Source organism: Chiloscyllium plagiosum, unplaced genomic scaffold (assembly GCF_037043375.1).
Source record: "Chiloscyllium plagiosum isolate Xiang-an unplaced genomic scaffold, Cpla_swu_hap1 HiC_scaffold_16, whole genome shotgun sequence".
NCBI lineage: Eukaryota > Metazoa > Chordata > Chondrichthyes > Orectolobiformes > Hemiscylliidae > Chiloscyllium > Chiloscyllium plagiosum.
Genome location: NW_028270154.1, coordinates 44,307,373 through 44,321,574, shown reverse-complemented (window position 1 = coordinate 44,321,574; position 14,202 = coordinate 44,307,373). Strand labels below are relative to the sequence as shown.

The following is a 14,202-nucleotide window of genomic DNA, read 5'->3' as shown; positions in this document are numbered from 1 at the left end:
GTTAGAGGTCAGTTAATAAGGCATAGAGCAAATCTAATTCCAAATATACCCTGGGTTTATTTAATAAGCTCAGTGTAATATGTGAGAAGAACACTAAACAAAAGATACACCTTACACCTTTCCTTGATAGAGAAAAAATGTTGACAGTTATCTTGATAACAATAGTATAAGATAGTTAAGAGAGCCTCAGAACAAAGAAAGGTTTGAAAGTAAAGGGCAAACACAAGAGGATCTTAAAGTATCTAAATACTTTTCAGATCAAATTTCAAATAACAGATCATTTGTTCAATCCTTTATCTGTGACTTTTCAGGTGTGCCAGTGCCATGGAGATAGTTTACAGGGAGGAATGTTGGTGTTGCTTTTTTTAAAGAAACAGTTCATCAGCCTAGAAAGCCCAGAGAAGGTAATTATATATCTGCCAGAACAAGGGACATAGAAGCCATCAGGAGTCAAGGCATTCCTCCTAATGCGGAATCACTAGCTGAAATGGAAACTAGGCCCTATACTCAAAATGAAAAGTCCAAATGCATCAATAACTTGTCAGATCTGTCTAGTAAAGTTAGTGGAAGAGTTTGGAAGTGGAATCCTCACAAACTTCTAAACTTGTGTTGACTAAGTGACAGTCTGGGAAACAGAATCACAAATGCTTTAGATCTGGGGCACAAGTAGGTTTGGTCCCAGGAAGAGAGAAAGAATCAAGATCCTGTAATGTATACTGCAGTTGAGATTTGTCTGTTGAGACTTTCTGCATTAAACTTTAAACATTTACAAAATAGTGTTAAGTTAGTAATATTTGTTTCTTTTTAAACTCTTGCAGAGTAAAATAATTCTCTTAAGGTGTGAGACCTTTCAGTTAATAACCGGAAGCTTGGATTGGCTTGAAAAAAAATTGTAATTTCATCTGGATCATGACAAGAGAACTTTTAAAAAAGTTTGTTCACTGAAGCCCATGCCACTAATAAGAGTTTTATATGATTGTAATGATGCAGGTAAGGACACCAGTCATTGTATTCTGAATAAATTGCAATTGTGGAGAGGAGACGACTAGCAAATTAAGTATAGGAGCAACTTTGGCCTCATGAAATAACTAGTTACAATGCTGAATATTGTTCTAGCTAATAATCAAAATCACTGGACACTCTCACACTTAGGCTGGGATCATAAATAAAAAATACATTCAGCTGGTCAGGTCTGTTCCAAAATCTGAAAAGCTTTACTGTCATCACGACATAATTTCCTCTGACAGGATGCTAGCTTCTGTAAACAACATCATTCGACCATATGATGTGGTGAATTCAAACTACAAATCAAGTTTACGGAAAGAATGTTTAAAATTTAAACCACACTACTAAACATCACCAAAGCTAAACTGGAAGAGATTTGTTTTTTGAATGAGTTCAAAAAGAAGCCACATAATAAACTTTTTCAATGTAAATAATGATTCACAAAATGATGTTCATAAAATTCACAAAAGAATACTCTTGGGCATTCCTGGAATAGATGAAATTGATGTGTCCCATTATTCATCACTTACATTAAAACTTTGATGAGTTATCAATGCAGATACACCCCCATGCTTATATAAATGTATCATGTTTGTGTTGTACTTAGAAAATGAGATAGTTAACCAAGCAAAGAATTTTTGCCATATGCGACACCTCCAGGAGTTAATCTGAGCCGATAGTTCTGGTTTCGAACTAAGTCAGCTAGGCACGAGTACAGAGACCAAGGTGTTTCAGGAATTCTGGTGCAATAATCCATACTCTGTTGGCTTGCTACATTTCAAGCCCGTTAATGATTTTGTCATTTATTTTCTAATGAAACGCACTGGAATTACTATAGAGTATCACTCTGCACTCATACGGAGGATAGGGAATTATGCAGCCCACAAGACTGAGAAATGTGGCACAATCTAACATGTTGGACCACAAAATGATGATTTCTCAATGACGAGTTCAGTTGCAGCGATAAAAATCAGAGGTGTGTTTCCAGCTTGAATTTTACACGAGCCTATTGCAGGTTCATATGTTTGCCATGATACTCATGAGTGGGATACTTTTTTACCTTCAAGATATAGTCACTAGCAAATGAGACTATCACAACATCTGGTTCACAGCATGCATCAATCAGCTTTGTGAAGTTGTGTGTGAGGGCAGTAGTTTTCAGTGTTTAAATAAGTGACAATGTAGGAGAGGAAAATGGCCTTTTGCACCAAAGCTCATAACCAGCAAGGGTCGGTCAGTTATAAGGGGGGTATTGGGTTATAGAACAAGGTCAGGGTCATACAACAAGGAAGTCAGGAGGATCTGGCATCTTGGGGTATCGTGTGGGGAATGATAATGGGGACAATCAAGATAAGAAAATTTGAGAATCATTAAGGTGAATGTTAGTACTGTCCAAATAAGGATCCATCTCAGGATATTGGCTGTCAGGGCCCTTACCTGGCTTTGGAGTCATCAACAACATCTCACTGCCCATAGAGTGATCTCAGACAACATTCTTTACAATGCATAGAAGGGAGGGCCTGTTGAGTTGGCAAGTGCAACATGTCTCAGTGTGGCAGTTACAACACTGGACACGAACATTCAGACAAAAAAAAAATGCCTGTTCTTTCCACAGAAAGGGAAATGTCCTCAACCCTCCTGTAACCATCATTGCACGCTATTCACAAGATGTGCCAGAACATTTAGCTGATTCAAGTTGATTCAACAAATATTAAATGATGCAAATAAAAATTAAGTAACATCAATGTAAAGGTGAAACCTAGTGCTGAGAAAATGTCCATGCCACTTTTGTGCTCTCAGGTCTTGTGTTAATTGCAATGGAGTTGGGCAGGAAAATTTCAGGTGTGATGCAGAACCTCCCTGTTGACCAGGATAAACTTTCACTAAAACCTTTAGCATACAAACATACTAATTAACAGTATGAGTATGTCATTCTGCCCTTTAGCCTATTCTGCCAGTCAACAAGACCATAGTTAATCTGATTGTGGTCTCAACTCTACATTCCCATTAACCCCCACTTCAGACTCCCTTCCTATCAAGGATCTACCTACCTCTGCCTTACTCAATTAATATTCAATGACCCTACTTCAACTGTATTCTGGGGGGGTAGGAGGGGGGCGGAGAAAGAAAGGGCTCCAAAATCCACAATCCAGTGAGAAAAAAATTCTCCTTGTCACCATCCTAAATTGGAAACATGTGATTTTTAAACTGTCTCCACTCCATTCTAGTCTCTCCCACAAGGGAAAACATCTTTTCAGCATCCAACCTGTCAAGTCCCCTCACAATTATATATGTACCAATAAAATAACTTCTCAATTTGTTTCATTGCCAACATATACAGACCAAGCATATCCAACTTTTCTTCATAAGATTACGGATCATCAGTGAAGTGAACCTTCTCTGAATTACTTTTTTTTTCATAGAACATAACAGCTCTAACTACTTCTTGAGAACCAAACTGTTCACAGGACTACAGATGTGGCCTTGCCGATGTTTTAAATACTGTAGCAAAACATGCCTATTTTCATATTGCAACACCTCTCAATTAGTGAGTAGCATGTCGACAACATTCCCTGCCAACTGACAGAGAAATAGCACTCTAACAACTCACATATTTCAGTTACAAGAAATCAAGTTTATAATCAAATTAAACACAAGAGTAAGCAGCAAATTTTATCAGGTTGCAAAACTTCACTCAATTACAAGTGCTACTTGAAAATAAGTATTTTGTAACTGCTGTAGAACCTGGAAAGTTACAATGCTGTCTACTCATATAGAGTCTGCAATTAAGGAAGATAATTATACAGTCACAGAGTCATAGAGATGGACAGCATGGAAACAGACCCTTCGGTCCAACCCGTCCATGCCAACCCGATATCCCAACCCAATCTAGTCCCAGCTGCCAGCACCCGGCCCATATCCCTCCAAACCCTTCCTATTCATATATCCATCCAGATGCCTTTTTAAATGTTGCAATTGTATCTGCCTCCACCACATCCCCTGGCAGCTTATTCCATACACGTATCACCCTCTGCATGAAAACATTGCCCCTTAGGTCTCTTTTATATCTTTCCTCTCTCACCCTAAACCTATGCTCTCTAGTTCGGACTCCCTGACCCCAGGGAAAAGATTTTGATTATTCACCCTATCCATGCCCCTCATAATTTTGTGAACCTCTAGAAGGTCACCCCTCAGCCTCTGATGCTCCAGGGAAAACAGCCCCAACCTGTTCAGCCTCTCCCTATCGCTCAAATCTTCCAACCCTGGCAACATCCTTGTAAATCTTTTCTGAACCCTTTCAAGTTTCACAACATCTTTCCTATAGGAAGGAGACCAGAATTGCACACAATATTTCAACAGTGGCCTAACCAATGTCCTGTACAGCCGCAACATGACCTCCCAACGCCTGTATTCAATACTCTGACCAATAAAGGAAAGCATACCAAATACCTTCTTCACTATCCTATCTTCCTGCGACTCCACTTTCAAGGAGCTATGAACCTGCACTCCAAGGTCTCTTTGTTCAGCAACACTCCCTAGGACCTTGCCATTAAGTGTATAAATCCAGCTAAGATTTGCTTTCCCAAAATGCAGCACCTCGCATTTATCTGAATTAAACTCCATCTGTCACTTCTCAGTCCATTGGCCCATCTGGTCAAGATCAAGATCTTGTTGTAATCTGAGGTAACCCTCTTCGCTGTCCACTACACCTCCAATTTTGGTGTCATCTGCAAACTTACTAATTGTACCTCTTATGCTCGCATCCATATCATTTATGTAAATGACAAAAAGTAGAGGACCCAGCACCGACCCTTGTGGCACTTCATTGGTCACAGGCCTTCAGTCTGAAAAACAACCCTCCAGCACCACCCTCTGTCTTCTACCTTTTGAGTCAGTTCTGTATCCAAATGGCTAGTTCTCCTTGTATTCTGTGAGATCTAACCTTGCTAACCAGTCTCCCATGGGGAATCTTATTGAACGCCTTACTGAAGTCCATAAACATCACATCTACTGCTCTACCCTCATTAATCCTCTTTGAGTGTTTTTGAGGAAGTAACAATCAAGTTTGTGAGACATGATTTCCCACGCACAAAGCCACATTGACTATCCCTAATCAGTTCTTGCCTTTCCAAATACATGTACATCCTGTCCCTCAGGATTCCCTCCAACAACTTTGCCCACCACCGGCGTCAGGCTCACTGGTCTATAGTTCCCTAGCTTGTCCTTACCACCTTTCTTAAACAGTGGCACCACGTTAGCCAACCTCCAGTCTTCCGGCAACTCACCCGTGACTATCGATGATACAAATATCTCAGCAAGAGGCCCAGCAATCATTTCTCTAGCTTCCCAAAGAGTTCTCGGGTACACCTGATCAGGTCCTGGGGATTTATCCACCTTTACCAGTTTCAAGACATCCAGTACTTCCTCCTCTGCAAGATGTCATCATCTATTTCCCTACAGTCTGTATCTTTCATATCCTTTTCCATTGTCATAAGTTAAAAGTAACAAATTATGTGTGTAGCACCTCGAAACATCCCAAGGACACAGACACTATATATAGTAATTGTTAAGTCTTTATTTCTGCATTGTCATTTCAGTTCCACAGTTGGCCACTGGGAGCATCACAGAGAAAGAAGTATTCATAACTACTAGCTGATATCCTTCCATTTCTCCCAGAGTGAAATATTCTTTTTAAGCAAGTCACAAATCATAAAGAAATGTCACATATTTGAATGAGTTGTTTCCAAAATACTTGCGGTAACAACACGTAAATAAGTTCAATTTTCTAATTAGATCAATTATCTCAGTAAGATGATTGTGATAAGTCAATTGTGACATCAACATTTTAACCATCTATGAGTGTGTTTCAGTTTATAGCTAATTATACCAGAATTTTAGTTATTCCAGTAAATACTGTGACTAATGTTACGAGAAAATATAAAGCACAAATCATTGTGGAACTTCTCTACAATTACAGTTAAGATTAAATAACTAAGAATTGAAAAACTTGTACTTTTTGCGAGTGGTGTCACAAGAGCAAACAGGAATAAGAAAGGCTATATTCAACGAGATTGTATCTTTCAATGAATATCAACCGTATTTATCTTCGTTCCAACATTGTTTAATTTCTCCAGAAATATACTCAGTTGCTTCTTGAATTTTCTTCAATATTCAATTATACTTGAATTACTTTCTATGTTTATTTATTATACAAGCTTATAACCTCATTTTCATAGCCCCATAGTATTTAGGCATTTCAAAAATAGCAGGACAGCTAATGGGACAAAGCAACAGGAGTAAACCATTCAATCCTTTGAGCCTACTCCACCATTCTAGATCATGGGAAATCATCTACCTCAATGTCAATTTCTGTGCTCTCTCAATATCAATCTATCGATCTCTACTTTGAATGTACTCAAATGACTGAGTTAGCACAGCTTTGTAGGGGAGGGAATTCCAAAGGTACACCACTCTAAAAGAAGAAATTCCTTCCCATCTCAGTCCTAAATGAAAAGTTAAAAGAATTGTGGATGCAGGAAATCAGAAACAAAATCATGAATTGCTGGAAAGACTTGGCAGGTCAGGCAGTGTTTGTGGAGAGAAAGTACAGTTAAGTTTTGAGTCCCCTGATCCAAATGATTTGACCCTTATTCTGAGACTGTGTTACTGGTTCTAGACACCCCCAGTGTCTGGGGAAAACATTCTTTCTGCATCTATGTAGATCATTAAGAATTTTAACTGTTTCAATGAGACCACTTCACATCCTTCTAAACTCCAAAGAGTACAGTCTCCTCAATCTCTGTTCAAAAGGACAAACCTTCTACATGAGACATTAATCTGGTGAACCATTATTCATTGAAAAATATATCCTTCCTGTGATAAGGGAACCACTGCACACAATGGTCTAATGTTCCAAGTGTAGCCTCACCAAGTATCTATAGATTTTAAGTAATACATCTTTACTACCAGTCTCAAATTCTTGTGCAATAAAGGCCAACATTACTTGTGCCTTCTGAATTGCTTGCTCCTCCTGGTTATTAGGTTTCAACGACCAATGAACAGCAAACCCCAGGCTCCAGTAAACATCAATACAATGTTACCACTTTAAAAATACTCTGCACTGCCATTCCACTTACCAAAACAGATAAGCTCATGGATAGGATAAACAGACAAAGTCTTTTCCCTGGGGTCGGGGAGTCCAGAACTAGAGGGCATATGTTTAGGGTGAGAGGGGAAAGATATAAAAGAGACCGAAGGGGCAACTTTTTCACACAGAGGGTGGTATATGTATGGAATAAGCTGCCAGAGGAAGTGGTGGAGGCTGGTACAATTATAGAATTTAGAAAGATATCTGGATGGGTATATGAATAGGAAGGGTTTAGAGGGATACATGCCAAGTGCTGGCAAATGGGACTCAATTAATTTAGGATATCTGGTCGGCATGGACAAGTTGGACTGAAGGGTCTGTTTCCCTGATGCACATTGCAGACTCTATGACTGAATGAATGCATATAGTACAAAGCACTTTGATTTGAACTCTATCCGCTGCCTAATATGTTCACCATCAGCACACTCTGGGTGCATAGTGAAACATCTACACGGTGTATTTGCAGCAAGATGCCAAGGTTTCTTTGAGAACTCCATCTAAACATACAAATTCTATCAACTAAAAGAATGGGGAGAAAGGTAAATCAGAACAACAAAACCATTTGCAAGGTCCTTCTAAGTCACTGACTATTCAGACTTTGAACTATACAACAGATTCTCGAACTTCACTGTGTCAATTCCTAAAATTCACTCCAAAGGAATACCATAAGCGCATTGCAGTAGTTCAGAAAGACAGCTCACCACCCAGTTGACATAGGAAGTTAGGGATGGTCAAAAACTGCTGGCCTTACCACAATGCCCACAGCCTATAAACAAACAAAAATCAAGCCACCAAAAGAAGCTGTATGATTAATCAAGTTTTAAAAAGTAAAGAAATTGGTAAGGATTTCATGAAAAGTGGAAATGATGTAAAGTAGAGTTGGGTAATGTATAACAGTTTGAAATAAGTTCTCTGTTTGGTGGCTAAGTAAGGTTTGAAATGCAATTCAGAATCAAACAAGACACCAGTGTGATCCACTTTTGAACTCAACCTACATGAGCAACTGAAAAAATGGAATTCGGAAGCAAGAGGAGCCATGGAATGGTAATATATCTGATTGCTACTCAGCTAAAGTGTTCATTCACAACAATATCAGCTAAGTAAGTGAACAATAAACTGGTGTTCCACATATCAAGTTTGGCAGTAATGGGTTCTCCTCAGCATGTGAAAACTAATGTAACCAAAGAAGGACAGCATTTAGTTAAGGATGACTCAGACAAAAAGAGGATGCTTTTCAAAGGCAGCAGGCAGAGCCCAACAAGAAATGCAGTTCACTTGTTTGAAAAGTTAGTTATATTTCTGCATTCTTAATTCAACTTCTACATCAAAAGCATGGTCGATTAGAACACACCTCAAGTTCTTTGATCTTTTCCTCTGCGATTTTCTGTTTTTCAAGGAGCTGATTGTGAATTACAACTTTTGGCTGAAGAATAAACCTAAAAAAAAATCAAAAAAGCATAATGATTTAATTTACAACAAGGATAGATTTAACAGTCTGAGCTGAACATAAACTAAGCCCGAACACTTCAAGGTCTCCTGACCTCCACCAGGCTCAGTCTGAAATGTGGCAAAATTCCATAACTGGGAGTACATAGTCAAATGTAACTTTGTCAAACACATATCGGACTGTGTATGTACATGTATGTGTTTTCTTCAAATTGTTATATTACATTAAATCTCTATAACAAATGTAATAATGTAACTCTTTGCATCAAAAATAAACTATAGGGCTAACTTGAACAAAGAATCAAAAATGATCAACATCGTTTTGGTCAGATCTGCAGGAGATTATACGTGGCATATACATATAGAGGTCTGCCACTGTTTAACAATGCACCTGATCTTTTATTTCTTTGTGGGTTTTTATTAAACTCTGCAGGACATGGGAAGTACTGTCTGGAATTCAGGTTGCAACTGGACAAACTGATTAACATTGTAGACTGAGACACATTACCTCAAATTACTTCTGAAGATATTTACTTACAGAATTCATGCCTCAGCACAAGTATAATGCCATGGAGATTGTTCCACCAATACTCCACAACAAACCCTTTAAAAGCTGGATTAGTTTTTCCCTATCTTCACCCAAATGAAGGGTTCTTAGTCTTTGTTTACTAATATGTAAGAATTTTCTAAAAGCACGTGGACAAAAGAATCAAAATTGCAAGATCAGACATACAAGTAAGAAGCAAAAAATAACAGTGTGCTTATTTCTGGAAATGTGCCAGTAGATTCTAAATCACTTGACTCATCTTGCATGATGATCATCTTTTGTTATAGTGATACTGTGAAAATTTTAAACTATGTTATAATTACTTGTAATTTGGCATCAGAATTATATTTCCTTGCCTGTAAAGTGTTTGGCAATTTGTTTTGGCAAATTCTCTAAAGGGAAAAAGGACATTAGCTGCAGCAAGGCATTTCAATTTAATCTATTAAAATGCTACACAATATTCTGAAAAACATTATGTATATTCATTTAATTTACAGTATGCTATCAAAATGAATACATATTTTCACAGTTTATTATGCAAATAATCCTACACTAGAGACCCACTTTATTTTGCCCTTATTTCCTCATTTATACTCAAAAAGTGAAAATTGGTTTGAGTTCCCTTAATCCTCTGTTCTCCCTCAAGTCCAATTCTTCAATTGTCGAAAATAAATACATATCTTTTTGAGGCACCAAAAACAAACTCGATCTTGTTTTAAACTTACAGGAGAGAAATTAGGATGAAACCTGGTCTGACCTTTTCTGCTCCTAACTCAACGCTCAAGCCAGCCAATCTGGATCAGCTACTTCAGCGTAACTCAGTGATTGAACCTAGAATATCATTGGTCTGTATGGATCAGCACAACTACAAAGTACACCCCACAAAGTCGCACAGACACATATGACATATGACAAGACCATATGTAGACCTTATGCAAGCTGGTTTTGCAGTTGACTCTGAAGAAAATATAACATTCTAATTTAGGTTTGGACACAGCACAAAAATGTTACTGCAGCTGTTGGGTGTCCTCCAAAAATACAATAAAAGAAAAGCAAAATGTTTACATTTTCTAAGTTTTATTTCAATACATCACAATGGATGGTGTTAAAATCTATGCTTAAAATATAATAAATTATTCATTCGTAGCATGCACAAGTTATTTCAAATATAAAGGACGTGGCATAAAAGGATTGTATTACAAGTACAAGAATTTCACTGAGTATCACTATAACAAAACATGATCATCATGCAAGATGAGTCAAGTGATTTAGAATCTACTGGCACATTTCCAGCAATAAGCATACTGTTACTTTTGAGTAATATTTATTTATCACCCATTGTAACATACTAATTTCAGGAATTATTTTTCAACCCAAGATCCAATTTGTTTTGCTATAGTATGAAATATACAAGCCAAGAATACTTCTGTGTGAACAAGAATAGGATTTGTTTTTGTTTACCAACCATGTCTATCCATTTATCACATTCTCAAAAGGACATTAATACATTATGTGTTGTATGTCTTTGATGTTGCATTCACATCCAGAGAGGTTACACCACTATTTCTGTGTTCTCCATAATTAACTTTATGTCCCCGTCATTGTGTACAGTTATGAGCACCATATCATAGGAAATGACATGAATGCAATGGAGAGTGTGAATAAGCGATTTATGAGGATGGTTCCAAGACTGAGAAACTAGAGTTAGGAGAATAGATGTAACAAGTTGAGATTGTTCTTCTTAGGACCGGAAAAGGTAGATAAGAAATTTGACGGAGATTTTCAAAATCACGAATGGACTAGATAGCCTTGAAAGGGAAAAGCTATTCGTAAAGGAACAAGAGCACAGGTTTAAAGTCATATACAAACAAATAAAGCTGATGTGAGAATAAAACATTTTTATGCAGCACACAGTATGAAATGCACAGTCTGGAAATGTGGGTGGAGGCTGATTCAATTGAGTCATTCAAGAAGGCAATGGATGACACGGATAGAAATGGTGTATAGAGATGTGGGGATGAGACAGGAGATTGGCACTAGGTAATAGAGCCAGTGCAGGCACGATGGGCCGAATGGCCTCCGCCTGCACTATAACAATTCTGCAAATAGGTGATCATTGCATTAATGGCAATTTAGATTTTATTCACCTCTTCAAAACTCCTAGACCCTTCACACTACCATTACCTGAGATAAACTAAACTCCAAAAGACATCTGACTTTGGACACTTAATTGTCAAATAAAACCATTCCCAACCCTGCTGGACTTAGCACTTCTCATCCTAACTCCATGTGCAGACAAATTGAAGATTAGCCTGAAAAGGTACTTCAGTTCCTTGCTTCAAAATGTTACTTGATCTGCTGAATATTTTTAGTACTTCCTGAATTTCACTTTGGTCCTGATAGTGTGTCCTGGGCTGCCCCACAACATCCTTCTCCCCAGTCAGAAAAGCCTTGACAATCACTGCTCTCTATCTCTGAATACTCAGTAAATTACACACTCAAGTTATCATCCTATTAATCCCGTGCTTCTCTTTTCAAAATCAGTTTTATCAAATGTCTTTTTTAAAAATGTCTTTAAAATCTATATCTACAATATTATCTTCATTAAGACATTCTGTAATTCAGAGAATTTGTTTGGAATAGTCAAAGATTATTATGATGATCCTGTTGGGGATCATTAACATTTAAAGTGAAATCTGAACTCCCAGTTATTAACTGACAGAACTATGCCACATGATATCACATTTTTTAACAAAACAAAAAGCTGTGTGCATACATAATTAATCATGGAAGCACTACTAATTTAACAGTATAAAGAATAAAGATTTGTGATAATCTCAGTCCTACTTCTTACTACCCCTGCTCTTACAAAATCTTGAAGGTTCTTTCACATCTTGAGAAAGCAACTCAATAGGTATCCCACAGCCCTCTGATGCTGCCTGGCTTGCGGTGTTCTCGCAGCCTCCTGTTTGTCTACTGTCAGGAAGAAAGCAAACTGCCTCCTTGAATCACTGCAGTCCATGTGCTGTAGGTAGAACCACAATGTTGTTGGGAGGGAGTTCCAGGATTTTGACCCAATGACCCTGAAGGAACAGCAATGTCTTTCCAAGTCAAGATGGTGAGTGGCATGGACAAGAACTTGCAGGTGGTGCTGTTGCCATGTGTCTGGCGCCTTTGTCTTTAGAGATGCTAGTGGTCATGGGCTTATAAGGTGCTAAGGAACCTTGATGACCTTTAGTTGTGCATCTTGTAGATGGTTCACACTGATGCTAGCAAACACCAGTAGTGCTTTATTGATGTGGCGTTTACCAAGTGGGCTGGGCTGTCCAGGATAGAGTCAAGGTTGTTTAATATTGTTGGAGCTGCACTCATTCAGGCAAGTATTCCATCAGATTCTTGACTGGTATCTTTAAATGATATAACGGTTTACGGATTCAGAAGAGGAGAATTCCTAGCCCCCAAGTGCTTTTGTAGCTACTGTAACTAGGGTATAGGGCCCCTCAAAGATCAGCAAGGCAGCCTTTGTGTGGAGCTGCAGAAAATGGGAGAGATACTAAACAAGTATTTTACATCAGTATTTACTGTGGAAAAGGATATGGAAATTGTAGGGAAATAGATGATGACACTTTGCAAAATGTCCACATTACAGAGGAGGAAGTGCTGGATGTCTTGAAACTCATAAAGGTGGGTAAATCCCCAGAACCTGATCAGGTGTATCCGAGAACTCTGTAGGAAGCCAGAAAAGTGATTGCTGGGCCTCTTGCTGAGATACTTGTATCATTGATGAGGTGAGGTCCCGGAAGACTGGAGATCAGCTAACGTGTTGTTGCTGTTTAAGAAGGGTGGTAAGGACAAGCCAGGGAACTATAGACTAGTGAGCCTGACGTCAGTGGTGGACAGGTTGTTGGAGGGAATCCTGAGGGACAGGATGTACATGTATTTGGAAAGGCAAGGACTGATTAGGGACAGTTAACATGGCTTTGTGTGTGGGAAATCATGTCTCACAAACTTGACTGAGTTTTTTGAAGGAAGTAACAAAGAGGACTGATGAGGGAAGAGCGGTAGATGCGTTCTATATGGATTTCAGTAAGACATTCAACAAGGTTCCCCATGGGAGACTGGTTAGCAAGGTTATATCTCATGGAATACAGGGAGAACTAGCCATTTGGATACAGAACTGGCTCAAAGGTAGAAGACAGAGGGTGGTGCTGGAGGGTTGTTTTTCAGAATGGAGGCCTGTGACCAGTGAAGTGCCACAAGGATCGGTGCTGGGTCCACTACTTTTTGTCATTTACATAAATGATTTGGATGTGAGCATAAGAGGTATAGTAGGTAAGTTTGCAGATGAACCAAAATTGGGGGTGTAGTGGACAGCGAAGAAGGTTACATCAGATTAAAACAGGATCTTGACTTGATGGGCCAATGGGCAGAGAAGTGGCAGATGGAGTTTAATTCAGATAAATGAGAGGTGCTGCATTTTGGGAAAGCAAATCTTAGCAGGACTTATACACTTATTAGTAAGGTCCTAGAGAGTGTTGCTAAACAAAGAGACCTTGAAGTGCAGGTTCATAGCTCCTTGAAAGTGGAGTTGCAGGTAGATAGGATAGTGAAGGCGGCATTTGGTATGCTTTGTTTTATTCGTCAGAGTATGGAGTACAGAAGTTGGGAAGTCATGTTGCGGCTGTACAGGACATTGGTTAGGCCACTATTAGGAAGGAGACCAGAATTGCACACAATATTCTATCAGAAAGGTGTTGTGAAACTTCAAAGGGTTCAGAAAAGATTTACAAGGATGTTGCCAGGGTTAGAGAATTTGACCTATTAGGAAGAGGCTGAACAGGCTGGAGCTGTTTTCCCTGGAGCGGAGGTTGAGGGATGACCTTCTAGACGCTTACAAAATTATGGAGGGGCATGGATAGGATAAACAGACAAAGTCTTTTCCCTGGGGTCAGGGAGTCCAGAACTCGAGGGCATAGGTTTAGGGTGAGAGGGGAAAGATATAAAAGAGACCTAAGGGGCAACTTTTTCACACAGAGGGTGGTATGTGTATGGAATG

General features: G+C 38.8%; 1 protein-coding gene across 1 annotated transcript in view; it reads right to left on the bottom strand.

The window, feature by feature from the left end:
* Positions 1–14,202, bottom strand: part of pfdn1 (prefoldin subunit 1) — a 94,026-nt gene that overhangs the window by 60,755 nt on the left and 19,069 nt on the right. Inside the window, exon 3 of the mRNA XM_087995350.1 lies at positions 8,505–8,589. Within this exon, the coding sequence (XP_087851476.1) occupies positions 8,505–8,589 (85 nt within the window). The remainder of the gene's footprint in view (positions 1–8,504; positions 8,590–14,202) is intronic.